The sequence below is a fragment of the Microcaecilia unicolor genome, chromosome 13, assembly GCF_901765095.1.
Source record: "Microcaecilia unicolor chromosome 13, aMicUni1.1, whole genome shotgun sequence".
In the NCBI taxonomy this organism is placed as follows: domain Eukaryota; kingdom Metazoa; phylum Chordata; class Amphibia; order Gymnophiona; family Siphonopidae; genus Microcaecilia; species Microcaecilia unicolor.
The window spans coordinates 53,276,978-53,303,023 of NC_044043.1; the positions used below are offsets into that span (position 1 = coordinate 53,276,978).

The 26,046-nt window shown below is 46.4% G+C and overlaps 1 protein-coding gene across 4 annotated transcripts in view; it reads right to left on the minus strand.

Annotated features, from left to right (window-relative positions):
* The window catches only part of ULK2 (unc-51 like autophagy activating kinase 2), a 219,040-nt gene that overhangs the window by 92,222 nt on the left and 100,772 nt on the right, over window positions 1-26,046 (minus strand). For 2 of the 4 annotated variants that reach the window (XM_030222094.1, XM_030222093.1), the window contains 2 exons: window positions 25,855-25,947; window positions 18,106-18,243 (listed from right to left, as the gene is read on the minus strand). In XM_030222094.1, the coding sequence (XP_030077954.1) occupies window positions 18,106-18,243; window positions 25,855-25,947 (231 nt within the window). The remainder of the gene's footprint in view (window positions 1-18,105; window positions 18,244-25,854; window positions 25,948-26,046) is intronic. The other 2 variants (XM_030222096.1, XM_030222095.1) reach the window with 1 other exon arrangement.

The following is a 26,046-nucleotide window of genomic DNA, read 5'->3' on the forward strand; positions in this document are numbered from 1 at the left end:
GCCCATCCATGCTCTTCTGTCCCCTGCCCCCTCCATTCATCCCTTTCCAGCAATTCCCCTCTCTCCCTGAGCCTTGCCCTCCCAATCCATGCCCATCCATGCTCTTCTGTCCCCTGCCGCCTCCATTCATCCTTTTCCAGCAAGTCCCCTCTCTCCCTTCCATGACCCCCCCCTCGCATCCATGCTCCTCTCTCTCCCATGTCCCAGACTGGCCCGCCCTCTTCTCCCCCCCCCTTCGCATCCATGCTGTCGTTTCTCCCCTGCCCTTCCGCTCCCATTGTTCAACTTTACTGCCCACCCTCTTCTCTCCCCCCAACATCCCTTTTTTTTTTTTTCTTTTTAAATTTACCTCCTTGGCGGTTCCGGCAGCGCAGCGTCAGGGAAGGAGGCGGCGCTCCCGACGTCTAGCCTTCCCTTCGCTGTGTTCCGCCTTCTTCTGACCAGACCTTGACGTCAGAAGAAGGCAGAACACAGCGAAGGGAAGGCTAGAGATGTCGGGAGCGCTGCCTCCTTCCCTGACGCTGCCGGAACCGCGTGCGTGGGTGCGATCCGTTTTTTTAAAAAAAAATTTCCGCCCTCGACGTCATGACGTTTGACGCGAGGGCGGGGCAGAGACGGCTGGCTGGCTTCACACCACGAATCCACGAACCCTACAGCCAGGGAGTGTTTGAGTGGCTTCAGAACGTTGTCTTCAGAACGTTCACGGTGCGTTTTATTATATTAGATGTTTCTGGCCTCTTTCCCAGGACCTGTCTGAACAACACTAAACATCTTATCAGGAGATGCGGGAAGCACGGGCCAGATACCCCCTCCCCCCAAAAGCACTCCTGCCCAGTATAAGCAGCCTTATCCTCCAAATGCATGGTGGGATGGAGCAAAGCAGACCCTTTAACCTAATGATGACACCTTTAGCCAAATCGCTATCTAACCAAGGACTCAACCCGTACATATTTGCAGACGACGTCACAATATACATCCCGTTTAAACAAGACATAACCAAAATAACAAATGAAATCACACACAGCCTCCAAACAATGAATTCATGGGCGGACGCTTTTCAATTAAAGCTAAACGCTGAAAAAACACAATGTCTCATCCTGTCCTCGCAATACAACACAATCAAACCCAACACCATTAACACCCCAGAATACATCCTTCCAGTCTCAGACAGCCTGAAAATCCTGGGAGTCACAATAGACCGCAATCTCACACTCAAAGACCATGCGAAAAATACAGCAAAGAAAATGTTCTACTCAATGTGGAAACTTAAAAGAATCAAACCTTTCTTCCCAAGGGACGTATTCCGCAGCCTAATACAATCAATGGTGCTAAGTCATCTAGACTACTGCAATGCCATCTATGCAGGATGCAAAGAACAAATCATTAAGAAGCTTCAAACCGCCCAAAACACAGCAGCCAGACTCATATTTGGGAAAACGAAATATGAGAGCGTCAAACCTCTAAGAGAAAAACTACACTGGCTCCCATTAAAAGAACGAATTGCGTTCAAAGTCTGCACCCTTGTCCACAAAATCATTCACAGGGAAGCCCCTGCCTATATGTCAGACCTTACAGACTTGCCTAGGAGGAACGCAAAGAGATCATCACGCACATACCTCAATCTCCACTATCCTAACTGTAAAGGACTGAAATATAAATCCACATACGCGACCAGCTTCTCATACATCTGCATGCAGCTGTGGAATGCACTATCGAAGGCCATAAAAACAACGCAAGACCTAACCATCTTCCCAAGACTAATGAAAACAGATCTTTTCAAGAAGGCATACCATAAGCATCCATCTTAAATACTAAACAATAACACTACACACGATCCTTACAACATGACAAACAATACCACCCTAAACTTTATGTCAAACAGGAGCTCTCTATAGGCATTGACCCAATGTAGATTACAAACCAATTTATTACTCAGGAACCTTCATGTAACACCATAATGCAGTGATGGCGAACCTTTCCGAGACCGAGTGCCCAAACACCAACCCAAAATCTAATTACTCATCGCGAAGTGCCGGTACTCATTATGGGCGGGGTCACCACATATGACTCCACCCCTATGATAGCCACACCCCCTTACACCAGCCATGGTGCATATAAACAGACATCATTGAAAATATTATACTAGTATAGGAGAAAAAATAACATGATTTTCTTTCATTATAAATCATTTCTGTAAGTTATTACAGCTCCAGTATACCCAGTGCAAAATAAGACAGCAGATGTAAATTCTCAAATTGGACATATTCCAAACACTAAAATGAAAATAAAATGATTTTTTCTACCTTTGTTGTCTGGTGATTTTGTTTTTCTATCCATATTGGTCCTAGTCGCTGATTCTGCTGCTCTCTATCTGTTCTCTTAACTCTGTTTCCAGGGCTTCCTTTCCATTTATTTCTTTACTTTCCTCCTTTCTTCTTCATTTCTTGCCCTCCATCCATGTCAAGCAACCCTCCTCTCCCCTCCAGCCACCCATGTCCAACCACCCTCCTCTCTCCCCTGCCCTCCCCTCCAGCCACCCTCCTCTCCCCCCCTGCCTCCCAGCGGCAGGCCCACCCAGCACCAAGTCTCCCTCCCTCCCACCCAGCATCAGGCCACCCACCACCAGGCCACCCACCCAGTACCAGGCCTGCCACCCAGCACCAGGCCTCCCTCCCTCCCACCCAAGCACCAGGCCATGCACCCACCCAGCACTCCCACCCAAGCACCAGGCCTCCCACCCAAGCACCCAGGCCTCTCTCCCTCCCACCCAGCACCAAGCCACCCACCCAGCACCAGACCTGCCACCCAGCACCAGGCCTCCCTCCCTCCCACCCAAGCACCAGGCCATGCACCCACCCAGCACTCCCACCCAAGCACCAGGCCTCCCACCCAAGCACCCAAGTCTCCCTCCCTCCCACCCAGCACCAGGCCATCCACCCACCCAGCACTCCCACCCAAGCACCAGGACACCCACTCAAGCACCAGGCAGCCCTCCGCCCTCCCTCCCTCCCTCCCACCCAAGCACCAGGCAGGCCTCTCTCCCACCCAAGCACCCAGCACTCCCACCCAAGCACCAGGCCGCACTCCCTCCCTCCCATCCGGCGTGCACCAGGGCACCCTTCCTCCCTCCCACCCGGCGTCAAGCATTCCTCCCTCCCTCCCTCCCACCCGGCACCAGCCCGCCATCCCTCCCTCCCTCCGAACCCGAAGAAATTTAAAAGTCTTCCCTTGTCCGAATAGGCGGCGTCAGCATCAGCAGTAGCAGCGAAAAGCGTGCTGCTGTTTGGCGCGTTTTCAGCCTTCCGTCTCTCAAGCTCTCTGGTCCCGCCCTAACAGGAAATGAGGGCGGGACCAGAGAGCTTGAGAGACGGAAGGCTGAAGACGCGCCGAACCAGCAGCACGCTTTTCGCTGCTACTGCTGATGCTGACGCCGCCTACTCAGACAAGGGAAGACTTTTACATTTCTTCCGGTTCGGAGGGAGGGATGGAGGCCGGGCGGGCTGGTGCTGGGTGGGAGGGAGGGAGGAATGCTTGACGCCGGGTGGGAGGGAGGGAGGGAGGAAGGAATGATTGACGGTGGGTGGGAGGGCTGAAAGTCTCGGGTGAGGCGACCGGCGGCGCGCGTGCCATAGGTTCGCCATCACTGCCATAATGTATTCTTCTTTACCATATATGTACGCACATAGTATATATATATATACCATGACCTATTCCATATGTGCTATGTTCCATGTATGTTACCATGTACGTTTGCACTTTAATGCAATACCATTTGTAATTCTGCTACCAGGAAATGGCAACAGCCATTACAGCAAATGTAAGCCACATTGAGCCTGCAAATTGGTGGGAAAATGTGGGATACAAATGCTACAAATAATAATAATAATCTTTAATTCCCTCCCAGTTCGAAAGTAGACCCTATCTTTAATTCCCTTCCAGTTCAGGGTCTGGCAAGGGTGGTGGGGTAAATATTCCTGCAGTTGTCATTAGGATGACAGGAATACAAAAGGAAGAAGAACCATGACAGTCACATCATGAGGCATTGAGGTTAGCTAGCAGAAGATGGTGTATAATTATAGTACAGCAAGAGGCTCTCACTGGATGCCCACCGGAAGGGTGGAAGGCCAGATTTTAGGACTCAGGCTGTAAAAATACCAGCTAGGTTTAAAAATCTATGACTGGCTGAGCAAGGACTTGCTTTTCCTGCAGGTTAATATGTGTTCTACTTTGAGACCTATCCACTGGAATAGTGGTGGGCCAAGCTACATAGCTTTAAACAGCTGAAAAGCACTGACTAGGCCTGATAACAAGATGATGGCCTTATAGCAGAGAGCCTGCAAGAGCAAGGACTGCTTGGTGAGTTCTAATGAAACCTGGTGCAACTTCCAAATTGAGTGTAACACACATGATGTAGAAATTAAAGACAGAAATGATAAGAAGTTTGGTTCATAACACGGAGTCTGTCTTTAATAAGTTGGCACCCAGATCACAAGATGTTATGAAATTGATATATCTATATTTAGATATCTTCATAAGAACAAAGTGTTTACAAAAAAGGAAATTACACAATAGCCATGTTTGGATGTTTGGATGTCCGTATCTAGGGAGATGTTGACAAAAAGGGAAATTGCACAATAGCTTGCAATAGCTAAAACGGAAAGATGGGCACCTGACCGGGTATGATTCAGAGAGATTGAGCAAGATTAGAAAAAAAGTCCCTCTCAATAGACTTGTATGGGGACCAGATGGTATATAAGGACTGGTCACCCAAGCATATTTCGGAGGTTCTCCCCAACGCATCTAGGACGCAGAGCTCCGGTCAGCTGAATCCAGAATTTGTCTGATGAATGTATCTGATTAAAGTCTGATTTGGTAAGAATAAAAAGACTATTTCTTTAACTACACTGTTTCTGTCCTTGCTTCAATTTATTCTCTATCTTCTATCTGTTTTGCAAACTAACACACACACACACACAAGTAAGATTTCTCACTGAACATAAATAGCCAAAGATTCATTTAGATCATGATAGACAGAAAGCTGTGGTCATGGGAATCAGGTTTGAACTGAGCCTTCTGATGCCTCCCCAGACTAGACCCCTATGGGACTGGGTGACACTGGATGAGCAAACCCTCTTTACCCCTCCGTGTGGAGGGGTCCAGAAGGGGTCTAAAAAGGGGGGGCATTAAAACAATGGTCACTGGAGGAACTGGACATGGGTCCTGGGTCAATGATCGCCAGGCACTGTGCTCTCATAAGAACTCCCTCCTTCTATCCTAAGTAGATCTAATAACATGACAGACCCACAGTCTTCAACCACAAAATATAGTCTCAGGACTGCGTTTAAGTCTTGCTCAAACACAAATGATACCAACACAGTGGCTCTAGTAGTAACATCTGAAAATGAATCTTCCAATATTAAAGATAAATATTTAAAATCATTATTTTCACTATTCCGGGCTTGCACGATCTTCTGGAGTAACCCCTGAAAGTTTAGCATGCAAATAATATACCTTATTTTGAGGGGGAACTATTTTAGTACATTTTCAAACCTACAGTTAATACTTTTTGAAGAAATCCACTGCATTGGGAAAGTTCAAAATCCTAAGATAGTCTCCTATTAAAATTTTCTACTTGTTCTAAGCTATAAGGAATATTAATATTATCTTTCACAACAGATGCAACCGTATCTTTGAAAGATTTAATCTCCATTTGAAATTGTTACACTTGCTCAGAAAACTCATCTTTAACTTTTTCAAGAGATTGTGAAAGCACAAGATTAGTTGTTTCCTGGGCAGACTTTGTATGGTAAGAAACAGTGGATTGAAAGCCAGGAGTGGGGGGGGGGGGGGGGAGCATAACATCTTGCCCCAAGAAACTGGAGGCTCCTTTCTCCAATATCACAGTAGGCTTTCCTCAGGCAAACCTTGTGGGGGCCGGACTGCACAGTTGTCAATCAACTGCTGGATTGGCAACAATGTTTTACCGGCGATGGTAGGTTTTCATGGCACCTTTACGCTTAGTATGCAGTATAATGGAAAAAAGGAAAAAGCAGACTTCCAGCAGATCAAGAGTTCAGCTTGCCAGTCCGGATGTTAGGCCACCATCTCAGTCACTCCCTTAGCATGCTCTCTGGAGAAAATATTTCTTCACTCAATGTTTGATTAAAATAGTGATTCTCAAACTCGTCCTGATGGAACCTCAGCTAGTCAGGTTTTCAGGATATCCACAATGAATATGCATGAGATCGATTTGCATGCACTGCCTCCTTGGTATGCAAATCTATCTCATGTATATTCATTGTTGATATCCTAAAAACCTGACTGGCTAGAATTCTTTGCCAGAGAATGTGATAAAAGCAGTTAGCTTAGCAGGGTTAAAAAAAAGTTTAGACAAGTTCCTAAAAGAAAAGGTCACAAACCATTATTAAGATGGACTTGGGAAAATCCACTGCTTATTCCTGGGATAAGTAGCATAAAGGAGAAATTAGATCTTACCTGCTAATTTGCTTTCCTTTAGTCCCTCCGGACCGGACCAGGATTGGACTGATGGGTTGTGCTCGCCTACCAGCAGGTGGAGACTGAGAAAAACTCTGACTCTAGAGAGCCAATAGGAGCCCTGGCCATGTGACCTTAGCCTCAGTATTTGAATAACAAAGCAGGAAAGAAAGAAAGAAAGACCATCTGTGCCGTATGGAATCCTAGCAGCCACAAAGCACTCGGCAATGCCAAGTATCAGAGCTCACCAACAACTCTTACCAGAGAAGTGGTATGGCCCGATTTGTACTACAGCTCACCAGCAACTCTCACCAGAGAAGTGGTATGGCTCCCTTGTATTATAGCTCACCAGCAACTCTCACCAGAGAAGTGGTATGGCTCACTTGTCTTATAGCTCACCAGCAACTCTCACCAGAGAAGTGGTAAGGCTCACTTGTCTTATAGCTCACCAGCAACTCTCACCAGAGAAGTGGTATGGCTTACTTAAAGTTTCACATATATATACTAGCATGGCTTATTTAAAGGTTCACATATATATATACCAGCAATTGGGTACCCCAGCAACTCTCACCAGAGAAGTGGTATGTCCCTTTTGTAGGAAAGCTCACCAGCAACTCCTACCAGAGAAGTGGTATGGCTCACTTGAATTAGAACTCACCAGCAACTCTCAGCACAGAAGTGCTAAGGACCTCAAAGTTCTATACATATATAGATATATAAATATATACATACATATATAGATAGATATATAAATACATACATACACATATATTCCAGCAACTGAACCCACCAGCAACTCCGACCAGAGACGTGGCATGGTCCACTTAAAGTCCTATATATGTACAAGCGTCTTTTTTTTTTTTTTTTTTTAATACCCCCTTGAAAAAGTGACAAAATATGGGAGGGGCCTGGTCTGGTCCGGAGGGACTAAAGGAAAGCAAATTAGCAGGTAAGATCTAATTTCTCCTTCCTTAGCGTCCCTCCGGACCGGACCAGGATTGGACTGATGGGAAGTACCAAAGCAGTAACCTTAAGGGAGGGACCCTTTCAAACCCCTAAGCATCTCCGAGTTGCATAGATCACCTCCTGGCGACAATGAACATGTAGAGTGTATATCAATCAAAAGAGAATGAAGATAAGCTCAAAATGGCACCGTACAAAATGTGCACCTAGTGCACCAAAACTCGCTGTGCGAAGGAAAGAACCCCGCTTCTCAAGATGGAGCATATGTTATAACACTCTCAGGAAATGGTCCCCCAGTGAGTAGACAAATAGAAGGTATGAATTCCTTAATACGTCGAGATATAGTGAGGCCGAAACAACGGCAACCTTACCTTGACTAGAAGTACCAAAAGGAAGGACCAAATAGCTTGTAACAGCTCTCTAAATATATAAGATCTGTTTTAATATGTAAAGCATATATAAAGCATATAATTTCCTGTGATCTTGAACGCCAGTAGAAGAGTCCAGACCAGTAAGAAAAAAGTGATTGGAAAAGATGAAAAATGGAAAACTAAGGTAGAGTGAAAAAGAAATACCCAGGTGAAGAAGTACCTCTTACCTAGACGTACTAGCTGATTGGAAAAAAAGAAAACCTGTATGAGAGAAACTTGCAGTCCTGACCCTGCTAGCTGAAGCCATGCCTACTAACAACAGTGTCTGAAAGGAGAAAGAAACCTTAAAGGAAACAAGATGATTTTGAATTATCGTGTGAAGAAGAATAACACCCTGTCCCTCTGACAATGTCACTAAGGCACAGAGGCTAAAAGCTGAGAAGAGAATACTGCAACTACAAAAGATGCCATCCTGCTTAGCAAGGCTGAATGCCTGTCCCAGACTGAGAGCATGCACCAGCCTGAGCAAGAGAGAAACAAAGAGGCCGGACTGGGGAAGAGAGAAGGTCCTCTAGAGAAAATAGAAAACCCCCTCGGCTCCATAAAAAGTCAAGATGACAACCTAAAAGGCAGCCTGGTATATCTGCAAGGAAAAAAAAAAAAAAAACAAACAAACAAAAAACATAAGGGTTACGCCCCTGAGATCCAAATATCTAAGCGAAATGCCCGACCTGAAGAGAAGGCCACCATGCCAGAAGGGGATGGCATGCTACAGGGCTGGTCAGATGGTAGATCCATACAAATGACTCCCCTTGAATAAAACAGACATCAGCCATGAAATAAACCAAACGTCAGTGCGGATGTGAACCCACCTAGGAGGCAGGACGATTAGAGTCAGAGTGAGAACCAAAGCTGGGCCTCCCCGATGACATCTCACTGCACTGTTCGCTAGATTACCCCTTAGGCAGCTTACAGAGAAAAGTGAAAACATGCAAAAATAAAATGACATACATGTCAATCGTGTAAAGGGGGGCACATGCAAGCCCTGTAAAGAAACAGAATGACCAGATAGTAGAACTGTCCGAGGAAAGGATGTACCTTCAATACACAAGAAGACCAGAGACCTACCAGGGGCCTCAATATGTAGCCTAAGAAGGCAACAGACCTACCAGGAGACCGAAGACCATTCTGAAAGAACATAAGCTAGAAACAGTCCTGCCAGAGAGCAGGATTGAGTCTTTGAAGAAACCTAAGATGATAACAGTCCTATGAGAGTACAGAAAGAGCATTCCGGACTAACATAACATGGCAACAATGCTGACCAAAGACAGAGTGCTCAGAATAAAACGCTAGCCCTCAGGGATACCTCCTTGCTCCGAGAGCGACTGACAGTCCCCTAGTTGCAATGTAAAGAGACCACATGGTAATCCTGAAAGCAAACCGAATGCCAAGAGCCAAGAAGGAAAAAATTAAGTTGCAAAGTAAAGAGACCACATGGTAGTCCTGGAAGTAAAACCAAATGCCAGGAGGAATGTCCTACTCAACTAATGCCGAAAAGAGCAGCAGTCTCGGGGAAAAAAACAAAAGGGAAGCTGCAAATGCTTCAGAACACTCAAAAAGATAAAGAGCACGGGAGTGCAGCTCATGAGACTGCAAAAGGCAATTGCCCAGGGGAAAAAAACCTTGCAACTATGTCGCATGTAACCCCAAAATATTGTGGAGACTGCGAAATATTTAGATGACTCTTGACCACCAGTACTAGGCATCCTGAGAACCATAAAAATTGCACTTCTCGGTCTGCGACTTGCTGACTTGTCGACAAGAGGTTTTTTTTTTTTTTTTAATAGCTAGCTGACTCGCCATGAGTGAAGAAGAATCTCCCCTTTTCTGAGGGGTAGCATAACTATGATGAACTTTTAGAGACTGGAAAACAGTGTCGTGAAGGGACATTATTGCGCATTGTGAGCTGGTCACACTTCCAGGACCCAGCCTGGGCGGACCCTGCTTAGCTTCCTTCACACCGGGCTCTATCCTTCTCAGAAACTCTCCTAAGAGAAATATGCAGAAAAGTTTGTATCAAAAAATGTGCTGCACGAAGCTTCACTATGGATCGAAGGCTTTCATGAAAAAGACTTGAGACTTTGAGAGCGCTCTTGACAGCATTTAGAATTGAAATAGGAGGAAGGAAAATTCCTTCTTAGGAACTAGGTTCTTGTGATAAAGATTTGAGACATTGAGAGTGCGCATGACGGCAGTGAGATTCCAAATAGGAGGAAGGGAGATCCATTCTTAGGAACTAGAAATTAAAATTGCATTCGGAAGAATCAAGAGAGAAAATGGTCTAAGATCCAAGAGTCTATGTAGGGAGACCCCTACTTCACATGCCTTGCCGTGAGAGCGATAGAGAAAGGAGGCGAAATGAAAAGCATAACCATCTAAAAATAAAACCGCAAGAACTCCTGGACAGAGGAAATAAGAAGATGACTGTCATGTAAGAGTAGCCTGCAACTATGATTTCATGACACAAAGTTAAACAGGTGAGAGTGGCATGTACCTATGATAACATCCTTACTGCCCCCATGCCTGTGGAAGAACAAACGTATAGCTAACATATAGGAAATATCCTGGTATGGAAAGCAACCTTTCGAAAAATGCTATAACAAAAAAAACACAACTGTGAACTACCTTCCCACAGTCACATTGGAGCCGACTCTGTGGGTGCTGTGGGTGCTTGAGCACCCCCGATATTGAGAAAAACTCATGTATATGTCCAGGGAGGGGTCATTTTCATTGGACTTAGCACCCCCAATAATTTTGAAAAGTTGGCTCCTAGCCCACAGACAAACGCCACCTGAGATTATAAAGAAACAAACATCAAACAGGCTGGCCAAGTAATGCATATATAGTGGGACACAGACATACAGGAGTCCCAGAAAGAGAAATAAATTACTAAAACTGGGACCTGCACCCAGTTCTGTAGACCACCTTTTGATGCTGCTTTTAACTCCTAACCCTTATTCACTCTGTTCAGGACCCTTATTTTAAACCTGCTCACTTTAAAATCTCCTTATCTCTTGTTTGTTCTGTCTGACCTAATGAGATTGTAAGATCTGAGGAGCAGGGACTGTCTCTTCATATTCAAGTGTACAGCGCTGCGTTTTTCTAGTAGCGCTTTAGAAATGATAAATAGTAGTAGTAGCAGCTTCAGAGACTGTAGTGCTGACTATTAGGCTACAGCAACCAGCTACTCAACATTAAAAACATAAAAAGCAAAGAAATGACCCCCCTAAAGAACATAGGCGACTCCTGAGAAAGATCAGCCCCAAACGGCCCGAAGACGGCGAAAAAGAAAGTCCCGACGCACCCCCCAGCGGCGCACAATATTTACAGGAGCCGGAAGAGGAGATCCCCGACGCTGGCATACAGCGCGTCTCAGCTTCTCGGACATGACGGTAATGCGCGTGCACGCGCGTACCCGATTCGCGCCAAAATCTCTTTTTTTTTTTTTTTTTTTTTAAGCCCTGCTCCGCCGAACAAACCGCTTAGGGAAGAACACAAACGGCAGTGCTAAATAAAATACAGCTCAACTCAAAGAGGGCTGAAAACAAAATGCTGCTGCTTACTCTTTTTTTTTTTTTTTTTTTTTTTACACAGCTGACTCACAGCATTCCCATGCAATCAAACGGAGCTGTCTGCTCATTCAGTCAGTGGGGACAAGTTGTCTTTAATTTTTTTTTTTTTTTTTTACACCTAAACTCCTCCAAATTACTGCTGCCTCTTTTTTTTTTTTTTTAACCAGCTAGATAAAATAGACACCTAAAACAGCAACCAGAGCTGCCTGCTCGTTAAAGTAATGGGGAAAACTCCGCTGAAGAGTAATAGAACAACACATAGCTGTCTGCTCGTTAGAAGCCGGGGGATGTAGCTTGCTCCTTAAAATGCTTATAAGATTTAACTTTCTATAGTGGCTGCCTCTCCCAAAGACATACACCTTTCTAAACAAAGGGTAGTCCTTCCCAGCTACGTATGGGAGATGGGGAGGAAGGGGGGAGGGACCCGGAGACATCCGAGTTTGACACCCCCAGAGGCTGTAAAAGAAAGAAAGGAAAAGAAGTCCCTACCTGACCAGCGTCTAACAGAGAATTCCTAGGCACAGAAGAAGAGGTAGCAATGTTGTTCTTATTGTAAACCTCTAAAAGAGAAAGAGAGAGACTAATGGGCTCGCTTCCTACCTGCTGGGAGACTGAGAAAATACTGAGGCTAAGGTCACATGGCCAGGGCTCCTATTGGCTCTCTAGAGTCAGAGTTTTTCTCAGTCTCCACCTGCTGGTAGGCGAGCACAACCCATCAGTCCAATCCTGGTCCGGTCCGGAGGGACGCTAAGGAAATCTGTTTTATTCTTTTGGGATCTTGCCAGGTACTTGTGATCTGGATTAGCCATTGTTGGAAAACAGGATACCGAGTTTGACTGGACCTTCGGTCTGTCCCAGTACGGCAGTGCTTATGCACTTATATACTCTAGATTTTCGAAAGGTTTATATCCATTGGTGGGGGGGGGGGGGGGTGCTTGGGCAGCAAATTCTTCCTCAGTTGACTAGTTGAAAGGAATCGCTGTGGGTATGCTGGAAACTGAGAAGCAATTAGGGAGAATTGGAGGGCCATTCAAGAACTTCCTTGTTCAAAGACATGTGTCTCTACTGGCAGTCATTGTCTAAAAAGAGGAAAGAAAAGCTAACTGATATTAAATCTATCTTACCCCCAAGGGTGCACTTGTACATCATGGCAATATGCATTCTTTGAAGGGCAGTGGACCAGTTAAGAGAATGGGTCTGAGGTCAAGAGATAGCCAATGTGGACATTGAGCCAACATTTTAAATACTCCCTGCAAAGCATATCTGTGCTCAGCCGTTGGGTCTTCTCTACACTTCTCTGCATCAAATGCATTTATATAGTAACACAGTAGATGATGGCAGATAAAGACCTTATGGCCCATCCATTCTGCCCAACAAGATAAGCTCATAGTATAAGATATGATACTACATCATGGGATTTAAATGTGCTATGCAGTGATGTCTACCTATGCATACAATTAGCTCATGCGCAAAACTCTTTTTACATTGTGTGCCCACAAAATTGTGCTAAAGCCGAGTTAACCTGTGCACAAAGCTCACCCTGAAGTATGAGTAGACAGCATGCTAGATTTCTTATTAGTGTCACATAGCAGTATAACACCAGTTAATTTCCAGCGCATTCTGAATTTCCACCTTCATCTGAGTTACAAAGCTGATATTAACAAGTGGCAAAGTGAAATATGGTGGTGGGGGGTGTATATTTGCTGTTGTTTTTCTTTTCTTTAAGCTGGTGGTGATGTATAATTATAAATAAGTACATAGCAGTCTATTGGATATCAGTTTTGGATATTTTTCTTACTATGCTTAATTATCTTAATAAAACATTTATTGAATACGTCCACTAAGGTTTGCGGAGCATCTCCGGAGCTACCTAATCATGCACACCTGCAGGTCTTTTTTGTCAGAAGGAAAACAGCACAGACATTATTAAATAAAGCAAACAGGAGCACCTTTATACTTCTAAACCTGGGGTTCTCAACCTCAGGCACGCTCAGTCAGTGATGCTCTTAGGATATCCTGCATGCGCTGTCTCCATTGTGTGCAAATCTCATGCATATTCATTGTGGGTATCCTTAAAGCCTGACTGGCTGGGCACATCCTAAGTACTGGGTTGAGAATCACTGTTCTAAGCTTTAAACATTTTCCAGGAACTAGATTTTAACAGAAAACCAGCTAAGTCAGCCAATGCAATAAACTGACTACTTTATTTAAGGTTAAAAGGCAGCACTTCCCAAACTGAATGACGCAGCATCCCAGGGCACCATAGTGAACTCGGATTGCTACAGCATATTCTCTTCACCTTCTTCCTCCCACAGACCCGCAAAGTCTCCCGCACTACCGCTAAAGCGGGACATTCTACCTGCAGAAACACAATGCCACCACCGCACCGCTGCTTCTCCCGGTGAGCTGCAGCAGAACAACAGAAAGCAAGCGTGAGGAGCCGCAACCTTCAGGCATGCGCTCTGTCAGCTCTGCCGGTCCTCTGCCCCCTCTGACGTCAACTTCCCGCTCTGGGGTAGAGGACTGGCAAGCAAACAGCATATGCCTGAAAAGGCTGTGGCCCTGCGCTTGCTATTTGTTGTTTTGCTGGGGCCATTGCTGCTCATCAGGAGAAGCAGCAGTGGCCTGGAAGCAGAAGATATGGGTGGAAGGGGAAGGGGTGTAAACAAAGAGGAATTAGATTGAATGGAGAAAGGGGATGCTGGATGGAAGAAGGAGAGGTGGTGGGCGGAAGCTGCATGGAGGAGGAGGAGGAGGAGAGAAGGTGGGCAGAAGCTGCATGGAGGAGGGAGAGAGAAGGTGGGCAGAAGCTGCATGTAAGAGGGGGAGAGAAGGTGGGCAGAAGCTGCATGGAGGAGGAGGAGGAGAGAAGGTGGGCAGAAGCTGCATGGAGGAGGGAGAGAGAAGGTGGGCAGAAGCTGCATGGAGGAGGGAGAGAGAAAGTGGGCAGAAGCTGCATGGAGGAGGGAGAGAGAAGGTGGGCAGAAGCTGCATGTAAGAGGGAGTGAGAAGATGGGCAGAAGCTGCATGTAAGAGGGAGAGAGAAGGTGGGCAGAAGCTGCATGGAGGACGGAGAGAAGGTGGGCAGAAGCTGCATGGAGGAGGGAGAGAATGTGGGCAGAAGCTGCATGGAGGAGGAGGAGGAGAGAAGGTGGGCAGAAGCTGCATGGAGGAGGGAGAAAGAAGGTGGGCAGAAGCTGCATGGAGGAGGGAGAGAGAAGGTGGGCAGAAGCTGCATGGAGGAGGGAGAGAGAAGGTGGGCAGAAGCTGCATGTAAGAGGGAGAGAGAAGGTGGGCAGAAGCTGCATGGAGGAGGGAGAGAAGGTGGGCAGAAGCTGCATTGAGGAGGGAGAGAAGGTGGGCAGAAGCTGCATGGAGGAGGGAGAGAGAAGGTGGGCAGAAGCTGCATGTAAGAGGAGAAGAGAAGGTGGGCAGAAGCTGCATGGAGGAGGGAGAGAGAAGGTGGGCAGAAGCTGCATGGAGGAGGGAGAGAGAAGGTGGGCAGAAGCTGCATGGAGGAGGGAGAGAAGGTGGGCAGAAGCTGCATTGAGGAGGGAGAGAAGGTGGGCAGAAGCTGCATGTAAGAGGGGGAGAGAAGGTGGGCAGAAGCTGCATGGAGGAGGAGAGAAGGTGGGCAGAAGCTGCATGGAGGAGGAGGAGGAGAGAAGGTGGGCAGAAGCTGCATGGAGGAGGGAGAGAGAAGGTGGGCAGAAGCTGCATAGAGGAGGGAGAGAGAAGGTGGGCAGAAGCTGCATGTAAGAGGTAGAGAGAAGGTGGGCAGAAGCTGCATGGAGGAGGGAGAGAAGGTGGGTAGAAGCTGCATGGAGGAGGGAGAGAAGGTGGGCAGAAGCTGCATTGAGGAGGGAGAGAAGGTGGGCAGAAGCTGCATGGAGGAGGGAGAGAGAAGGTGGGCAGAAGCTGCATGGAGGAGGGAGAGAGAAGGTGGGCAGAAGCTGCATGTAAGAGGGAGTGAGAAGATGGGCAGAAGCTGCATGTAAGAGGGAGAGAGAAGGTGGGCAGAAGCTGCATGGAGGACGGAGAGAAGGTGGGCAGAAGCTGCATGGAGGAGGGAGAGAATGTGGGCAGAAGCTGCATGGAGGAGGAGGAGGAGAGAAGGTGGGCAGAAGCTGCATGGAGGAGGGAGAAAGAAGGTGGGCAGAAGCTGCATGGAGGAGGGAGAGAGAAGGTGGGCAGAAGCTGCATGGAGGAGGGAGAGAGAAGGTGGGCAGAAGCTGCATGTAAGAGGGAGAGAGAAGGTGGGCAGAAGCTGCATGGAGGAGGGAGAGAAGGTGGGCAGAAGCTGCATTGAGGAGGGAGAGAAGGTGGGCAGAAGCTGCATGGAGGAGGGAGAGAGAAGGTGGGCAGAAGCTGCATGTAAGAGGAGAAGAGAAGGTGGGCAGAAGCTGCATGGAGGAGGGAGAGAGAAGGTGGGCAGAAGCTGCATGGAGGAGGGAGAGAGAAGGTGGGCAGAAGCTGCATGGAGGAGGGAGAGAAGGTGGGCAGAAGCTGCATTGAGGAGGGAGAGAAGGTGGGCAGAAGCTGCATGTAAGAGGGGGAGAGAAGGTGGGCAGAAGCTGCATGGAGGAGGGAGAGAGAAGGTGGGCAGAAGCTGCATGGAGGAGGAGGAGGAGAGAAGGTGGGCAGAAGCTGCCAGTGGAGGAGGGAGAGAGAAGGTGGGCAGAAGCTGCATAGGAGGAGGGAGAGAGAAGGTGGGCAGAAGCTGCATGTAAGAGGTAGAGAGAAGGTGGGCAGAAGCTGCATGGAGGAGGGAGAGAAGGTGGGCAGAAGCTGCATGGGAGGAGGGAGAGAAGGTGGGCAGAAGCTGCATTGAGGAGGGAGAGAAGGTGGGCAGAAGCTGCAATGGAGGAGGGAGAGAGAAGGTGGGCAGAAGCTGCATGGAGGAGGGAGAGAGAAGGTGGGCAGAAGCTGCATGTAAGAGGGAGAGAGAAGGTGGGCAGAAGCTGCATGGAGGAGGGAGAGAAGGTGGGCAGAAGCTGCATTGAGGAGGGAGAGAAGGTGGGCAGAAGCTGCATGGAGGAGGGAGAGAGAAGGTGGGCAGAAGCTGCATGTAAGAGGAGAAGAGAAGGTGGGCAGAAGCTGCATGGAGGAGGGAGAGAGAAGGTGGGCAGAAGCTGCATGGAGGAGGGAGAGAGAAGGTGGGCAGAAGCTGCATGGAGGAGGGAGAGAAGGTGGGCAGAAGCTGCATTGAGGAGGGAGAGAAGGTGGGCAGAAGCTGCATGTAAGAGGGGGAGAGAAGGTGGGCAGAAGCTGCATGGAGGAGGAGAGAAGGTGGGCAGAAGCTGCATGGAGGAGGAGGAGGAGAGAAGGTGGGCAGAAGCTGCATGGAGGAGGGAGAGAGAAGGTGGGCAGAAGCTGCATAGAGGAGGGAGAGAGAAGGTGGGCAGAAGCTGCATGTAAGAGGTAGAGAGAAGGTGGGCAGAAGCTGCATGGAGGAGGGAGAGAAGGTGGGTAGAAGCTGCATGGAGGAGGGAGAGAAGGTGGGCAGAAGCTGCATTGAGGAGGGAGAGAAGGTGGGCAGAAGCTGCATGGAGGAGGGAGAGAGAAGGTGGGCAGAAGCTGCATGGAGGAGGGAGAGAGAAGGTGGGCAGAAGCTGCATGGAGGAGGGAGAGAAGGTGGGCAGAAGCTGCATGGAGGAGGGAGAGAAGGTGGGCAGAAGCTGCATGGAGGAGGGAGAGAGAAGGTGGGCAGAAGCTGCATGGAGGAGGGAGAGAGAAGGTGGGCAGAAGCTGCATGGAGGAGGGAGAGAGAAGGTGGGCAGAAGCTGCATGGAGGAGGGAGAGAAGGTGGGCAGAAGCTGCATGGAGGAGGGAGAGAAGGTGGGCAGAAGCTGCATTGAGGAGGGAGAGAAGGTGGGCAGAAGCTGCATGGAGGAGGGAGAGAGAAGGTGGGCAGAAGCTGCATGGAGGAGGGAGAGAGAAGGTGGGCAGAAGCTGCATGGAGGAGGGAGAGAGAAGGTGGGCAGAAGCTGCATGGAGGAGGGAGAGAGAAGGTGGGCAGAAGCTGCATGTAAGAGGAGGAGAGAAGGTGGGCAGAAGCTGCATGTAAGAGGGAGAAAGAAGGTGGGCAGAAGCTGCATGGAGGAGGGAGAGAAGGTGGGCAGAAGCTGCATGGAGGAGGGAGAGAAGGTGGGCAGAAGCTGCATTGAGGAGGGAGAGAAGGTGGGCAGAAGCTGCATGGAGGAGGGAGAGAGAAGGTGGGCAGAAGCTGCATGGAGGAGGGAGAGAGAAGGTGGGCAGAAGCTGCATGTAAGAGGAGGAGAGAAGGTGGGCAGAAGCTGCATGGAGGAGGAGGAGGAGGAGAGAAGGTGGGCAGAAGCTGCATGGAGGAGGGAGAGAAGGTGGGCAGAAGCTGCATTGAGGAGGAGGAGGAGAGAAGGTGGGCAGAAGCTGCATGGAGGAGGGAGAGAAGGTGGGCAGAAGCTGTATTAAAGGTAGGACTCAATAGCATCGGCGGTGATAGTGGTGGTGGTGGTGGCAGCGACGAGGGGGGAGGAGAGATTTGAGAGGAAATGTGTAGCCTTGGGACGATGTGACCCAAGAAAGTTTGGGAACCACTGCTATAATGGATTTTAAAGAAGAGCAATCTTTCAGACATACTACTTGGTTATGAACAAAAAGCTCACCTGGGGGATCCATGTGGATTTGACACAGGGCTGGCAGTCGATGTCAGGTGCTGCTCAATGCGCTGATAATTTTGTAGCTGGGTTGGGACAGGAATCGGTGCTGTCTCACTGCGGGGTGACACAGAAGGCTGAGCCTGTCTGAAGTCAAAAGGCATTAAATGGAGAAGTGAATAATGCTGAGCAGGTATCTTTTTAATTTGCACCGTTGTTGCATCATGAAAACAGATGGTGAGTATTAAAAAAAAAAAAAAAAGCTAATAGATGCAACTCATCAGTATACAGCTAAAGGTTAGGAGCTTTTCTTGGTGCTGCTTCGCCAAAAGAATGGGGAAACTAATTCAATCCAGCAACAGGCAACTGCAAAACTGAGCACTTAAGCTGTGCAATTTAAAACTCACAGAGCTAGCAAAAACAGCCCTGCATATCAACCGAGCTAAGTTCCTCCCCATTAGACTCCTCCATATTTTATAAATTCAAAACAAACTGGTTCTAGGAAAAAAGTCAGCTGAGCACAGAACAGGAAGTCCAAAGAGAAGAGAGGACTGCAGTGCTTACCAAGGCAAACAGATTTCCCAAGGTACATCCAGAATTAAAACAAAATGAAAAACATTATGTAATCGGTCTTTGAAAGAGGAGACATGATTATGATACAGTTTTACTCTACAGATCACTTCAAGTGCTAAGCTTCAGTTACTAACTTCCACTTCATTTAGTGGTCTAAAATTTGTTTGGCTAAGGTTGTGCTGGAAAACAAATCAGTGTCCTTTGATCTATGCACTAAGTAGATAGCAGACATTCACTTCTAGGATCAGTGTCCGACATAAACCACATTCTGTACAGGAAAAACTGCAGAATGTCCAACTGAAGGAGTATTTCTTCACTGCATTAACTCACAGTGCTCTGTCTAAAATCAAGTCTGTCTACATGAAGAGCTAAAAGCAAAATAAGCCTGTTTTACGGGGGTGGACTGGCCATTCGGTGTCAGAGGGCCCAGAGGCTCTAGGGGACCCAGAGTCTCCCCCCACACACACCACTCCCCGAGCCTTAGTGGACCCTCTCCAGTCCCACCTTGAAAGTCCCTGGTGGTCTAGTGACCTCTGCAGGAGAAGGCAAGAACACTTTTTCATGCCCACTGCTGCTATGCTGACTGGCATCACTGTGTTATAAAAATGGTTGCAAAGACTCCCTGCGGCAGTCTCGTGAGACTGTCGAGACCCGCGAGACTACCACAGGAAGTCTCACACCCATTTTGAAAACACGGCGGTGCTGGGCAGATTAGCAATAGTGGGCAGGAAAGAGTGGGGTTCTTCCTGCCCCCAAAGAAACCGCTAGATCACCAATGCCCTTCAAGGTAGGACCAGGAAAGGCCCACTGAGGATAGGGGTAACTCTAGGGAAGCGGCAGCTACAGCAGTAGGAGGGGGGCTGTAGTGTGTGGCAAAAGCTGCCAGCGGCGGGGGCCACACAATGGCCTATACTGCCTGGGGGCCCAGATCACTGTCAGACCGTCCCTGCCTTTTTATTATACTTATTACAATTGTGCAAGTCACTATATCAAGTCCAAGTCTTCAAAGAGGTTTGCTATTCAAATCTGATCTTGCAAAGCTCTGGCTTCTCTGCCATCCCTACTCCCCCTTCCCCAATAACATGCTCTCCGATTCATTTAATGTAAGGCAGCTGGCTTGAAAGCAGCTTATGTGTTTTTCATTTCCAACCAGCATTCTCATCAGAATAGCTTAGGGTAGGTTTAGGGGAAGCAGCGGCATAACCATGGGTAGGCCTTGGTGGGCTAGGGCCCACCCATTTTGGGCTCAGGTCCATTCAAAATCAGTGCTTCATTGGCATGGCTGGTTGGGATCCGCAAGCTCTGTCACACCAGCTGAAGATCTCTCTGCAGAAAGACCCCTTACACTCTGTGCAGTCATCTGCAGTTCCCAAGCATGTTACACTGCTGGCAACGGCAGGGGTCTAAGTGCTCTTTCTGCAGGGAAGAGGTCTTCAGCTGGCGGGACTTGCTGATCCCTGCCAGCTCAGGTAGTTTTCTTTTCTTTTTGTGGCAGCAGTGGGTAGTGAGGTACCAGGCAGGCCAGCAGAGAGTGAGGAACAGATGAATCTTTGGACCCATCCTCCTTGGGCTCAGGCCCACCACAAATCAGCCCTCTGGCTACGCCACTGGGGGCAGGCAGCACATACCCAAATGTTTCAGATGCTAATGCTGATTTGGCCTCCCCTCTATTGCCAATGACTTCATTACCTTCCCCCCCACCAAACCAAAAAGGCTAACTAAACTCATGGGCATTCTCCTTATTTCCTTCCCCTACCTCCCCACAAACAGTTTACCTGCTCTACATTCCCTGCCAGAAAAGAGACTAAGAGGAGAATCCTGAACAAAAATCAGCATGAAACCTCACATCCAGCAAGACATATGTTACACTAAGCAGGCCATGAAGAGATTTTTCATACACGTCTACAAAAGTGTTGAGGTGACAGCTGGTATATCCACTGCATAAAATAAGGATTAAAAAAGTACTGTATGAAACAAGGAGCCACACAACCAAGCCTCAACTGGAGTCTAAAAGCACTGCCCATGGCAAAATTCTCAGGTGTGCCCCCATCCAACATCTTCTTAAAAGTAATCAACCAGACAACTCAAGCTACAGTCTCTAGCCTTGCCAGGAGCATCTGACAATTGTTTGATTTGTATGCCTGCACCACTAGCATCTGTCTGATGTCAATAAACAAACCAAAATCATAAATATACTTACCCCCACAAAGAATGATAGATACATTTTACTTCTTTTCACTTAAGATTAAGCAGAAAGCGAAGGTACTTACCTGCTGTTGGAATTAATAGGAAATTACTGAACAGGCTTCATTTGTGAAAGAATTCTGATGCAAAACTAATTTATGGGGGCCAGGAAGTTTGAACATGCCGTGCCACTAGTGAAAGATTTGCACTGGTTGCCAGAGGATGCACATGTAGAATTTATGGTTGCGTGTATGGTTTTTAAGATTATCTATTCCTTCTTTTAGATCTACTTCTTGATTCAGTTGCATATTAAGCTTGGCCTGTCCTACAATTAAAAATGTTTTACTAAAAGGATTTCATGAAAGCTTCTTTGGTCATCAATATAGCAGGATAGAGAACATTCTTCCGGTATCTATACAGACTACGTCTAACTATATGGCGTTTCACAAATTGTTAAAGATCTAAGTATTTTGACTGATTTTAAAATTTTTATTAGTTGGTTTTAATTTTGTGACCCGCTTTGATTCTCATATTGAAAAAAGGTAGGATATAAATGCCAGATTGGATTGGACTGGATTCTCTGAGGACAGCAGGCCTTATATTCTCACAGATGGGTAACGTGGGGTCCACGTTGCCGGTAAAGAGCTTGTAACAAGCTTAAAAGGTATTTGAGCGTGAGACGTGCTCCATCCCGTATGTGCGTGTGCCTTTCCGCCCGCAAGTTCACATGACCAGCAATACAAAATAAATCATAAGAAAAAGGAAAACTCCAAGGGGAGGTGGGACAGGATGTGAGAACATAAGGCTTGCTTGTCCTCGGAGAATACCTGCTACAGGTAAGTACCTTCACTTTCTCCAAGGACAAGCAGGCCTACAATTCTCACAGATGGGAATCCCTAGCTACCTGGATCACAAAAACCAACAACCAATGGTCAATTGGAACTTGCAACGGCGAGAGCAAAAAAGTGATTAACCTGAAACTATATTCAACTGGGTGAGTGCAGATAGAACAAAATGGGCCTAGGAGGCTGGAGTTGGACTCTAGACTCCAAACATATTATGCCGCACTATCTGTCCAAACCGACTGTCGTGACGGGTATCCTGCTCAAGGCAGTAATGACATGTGAATGTGTGGACTGACGAGCACGTCGCAGCCTTGCAAATTTCTTCAACAGAGGGTGACCTCAAGTGGGCCACTGACACAGCCATGGCTCTGACATTTTGAGCCCTGACATGACCATAAAGGGTCAGCCCAGCCTGAAAGAAATGCAATCTGCCAGCCAATTGGAAATGGTGCTTTTCCCCCAATGGTAACCCCTATCCTATTGGGATCAAAAGAAGCAAAAAGTTGGGTGGACTGTCTGTAAGGCCTAGTCCGCTCCAAGTAAAAGGCCAATGCTTGCTTGCAGTCCATCCAAGGTATGCACAGCGCTTTCACCAGGATGGGCATGAGGTCGGGAGAAGAACATAGGCAAGACAATCGACTGATTCAGATGGAACCCCGACACAACCTTAGGTAGGAATTTAGAGCCAATTTCTTCAAGTCAAAAATCCAGTAATCTCAACAAGATCCACAAATCCATTGAAAATCCACCAGGTAAACCTACAGTGTCAGGAAATGGCTCAGTGTTAGAGCCATTATCAATTTTTGTTGATTTTTTTCTACGCTTGTATGTTCCTCTCATTCCATCATGTATCAAAGATACTACGTATATGATCAATTTGTTACAAGATTATGAGATTTGACAGATACAATTATGGTTACACTAGACAGACGCACTTTACACAAATATCCCACAGCTCGAAGAATTGATGATCATTGAAGAAACATTGTGTGGCTGCAGCACTCATAGACGGATTCCTAATCATCTGATTCTGACTTGTGCAACACTTGCATTAACCAAACATTACTTTTGTTTCCAGAACACACTTTACTAACAGGTTAAATGCACAGCCATAGGAGCTTCCATAACTCCAGATCTTGCTACTATATATGTAGCTAACTTTGAGAAGACATATTTCAAGGATCATCCTTTCAAACAACAGATTAAACTATACAAAAGGTACATGATGATATTTTCATCCTTTGGAAGGGCAACCCTGTTCTTTAGAAGCCTTTTTCAACTGGTTGAATACCAAAGATAAAAATTTGCAGTTCAAAATGCAATACAGTGTACAGGAAACCAACTTTCTTAACTTATCAATCAAAAAGGATATTTATAACTCTATCACATCAATCTAAAGGAAGTCAACTGTTCACAATGCTTTTTTATAAGTTATCATCACCTGAATCTTAAGAAAAACTTACTACTTGGTCAATTTTTGCGCCTTCGAAGAATATGCTCAAACTTTGATGACTTCAATTGCCAGGTTATTGTCATGTCATAAAGATTCATTATAAAGAGAGGTTATCCAGTACAACATGTCCAATCAGGTTATACCCAGGCCAGATTAGAAGACAGAGATGAGCTATTACACTCCAGTAAAGAAAGACCAACGCCAGATATTATCTGCACTCTGAGGTTCTCACATCTACCAAACCAAGTACAGAAGTAAATACAAAGCCACTGGACACGAATGTTTTAAAGACAAACGTCTTGTGATTGCTTCCTCTAGAGAGAAATCTTAAAGAAAAGCTTGTGCCTTCTGCTCGAATTATGGTCCACATCTTCCTATGTTTTCTTGGGACATCAAAATGCGGCAACTGAAGTGTCAGTCGCTATGCTTGGGAAATGTTTTAAAATATCCCAAAAACAGAAGTACAAGCTGCATCATACATTGAATTACAACTCTATGCATGTTCTTTAATAATTCAATGTCCGTGCTCCCTTCTGTACATCGGCAAAACAAAAAGAATTATAAAGACTCGTATAATTGAACACCGAAGCTGCATCAACATCTTCACCACAGTACTGTCTCTAATCTTCAACTTTATTCTTTTCTACATCTCTTTAGACTGCCTTATCTTCAGTCACACAGGCTAAATAATACAGCTGATATGCACAATTCAGTTTTTAGATATAACATTAAAATTTAAACTCCACTAAGGAAACAGAGAGAGGCAGACTAAGGGATCTGCTCCTTATGAAGCACTCTGTGAAACAGGAGCTCGATGTCAGGCGTTACCCATTAGTCCAAACCGCATAACAGATAAGTGCCAAAGCGTCATTAAAAATGCCAATATATGCATTAAATAAAGTTACAACAACACATAGGAGAGGTTTTTCGAGACTTGTGAGGATGCTCGACAGTCACTTTACATAAAGAAAATTCATTTTCAAGAGTAAACGCTGAGCAGACCGATACCTACTACAAAATATGTAGTTGAATTATTGAGCATCTGAAGTCTTTTCCTCTCATTAATTACAAAATTGGAGTTAGATGAAGGCTTTTGTGTAAACAGATATAATGTTAAACAATTTCCATCCACACCCTTTCCTACCATTTTGTGCTACAGTTTTAATAATTTACTTTTGTTACACCATCAATGACTTTTATGTTTTTTGTTTTTATATATACCTCAGTGTTATCCTTTTATATTTATGTACTATTATGTTGTTTTTTTAAATCGGTATTGAGGTATGAACATACTTTGACTTTTGTTGCACCATCAATGATAATTTTTTGTTCTTTGGTCATATATTTATTGCTTTATTATAGTATCTTTTTATTTATATCCACCTCTGTGTTATCCTTTTACATTTATTATTATATACTAGGAAAAAAGGCTGGGGGAGCAAGCGAGCGACCTGCGGTGGTGGGTAGCGGCCAGAGGCTTCGTGGGAGGTTTTCCGCTGGAAAGGGTGTTGTCCACAGGGTCGCGCCGGGTATGTCTTCGTCGCTCCCCGCGTCCTGCCGGCTCCTTGGCCCCACCTCCGTGAAGGGGAGCATCAGCCATGCTCGGTGGGCGATGCTCAGAGAGCACACTGGTGTCAGTGATTGTTACGACGCCCATCATGGCGGCGGCGGTGGTGCGTCGCTGTTGCCACTGCAGGTGTTTGGAGTGCCAGGTATTGTGGCAGCGCACGGGAACTGTTGCCATGTGTCCAATGCCCCAGATTCGGCACTTGCGTCCTGGCTCCACCTCCTCATGACCCTTTCATTCTGTACGTCATTTCTGTGGTGACATCATCACGGCCAACGTGAGGGCGTGGCCGAGAGACATGGTGCGTAGAGAGGCTTCACCACCAAGAAATTACGAACCCTGAACAGAAGTGGCAGGAGCTTGGGGCCTGAATAGAACGTTCAGGTAGCGAATTATGCCCGGAAGGGGCGTGGCTGAGGGTGGTTGTATGAGTGAGAGTGAGAATGAGTGGTGCTGACAGGCTACACCAGTACAGGGCTTCAGTGTTTCCCTGCCACACTGTGAGCTTCAGAATTGGAGGTGAGAATCTTGGAGGTGAGAATTATTAATATAGATGTTTTATAAGTATATATATATTTATCTGTATTGAGGTAGGGATATATTTTTCCTTTTTACCACTTATTTTATGTCACATTGCTAACATATTTATGTTTTATAGACTCCTGAAGCAGACATTTATACCGAAATACGGTGCCGTGTCGAGTCTTCAAACATATCTGAGTGCATCAACAACTAATAAAGACTGTATTATACAGATTTGTGGTTCCATGGTTTTTTTGTGAACAGCCATTCCTTGTTTCCCCACTCCCTTTGAACTCTGCTTCGCTCCTCCACATCAGTGGTTATCCCCTACCCTGGTTTAGCATTCAACATACTGCTAGTCAACATAACGTATCTTAAGTTAAAATGCTGTGTAGTACTTTAGAGAGTGGTTTGGGTCCTAGTGCTGCTAAAAAATGGAAAAACACTCACAAAACTACTTTGCTTCTTTGACACTCTTTCCCCACAAAATTCTATCACAATTGCTATGGATGCAAAGGTGGGCTTAAATGGTTGCTGTCCCACTGAGACTTCTTATCAATATGGGCACTATAGTGGAAAATACAAAAGGAAAAATAAATCCCATGCCCACACACCTGTTGGCAGATGTTGAAGTAACACATCGTGAAGAGCTGGAGGATGGTTTCAGTACAGCTCCTGAGCCCCCAGAAACATTTAAAGGTGATTGTCTGTACATTTTGAACAAAGAGGTTCAAAGAAAGAAATTACACTCCCAAAAAAATCAAAGCTCCTCTGGTTTTCTATAAGGCAAGCTAATCCTTACAAAT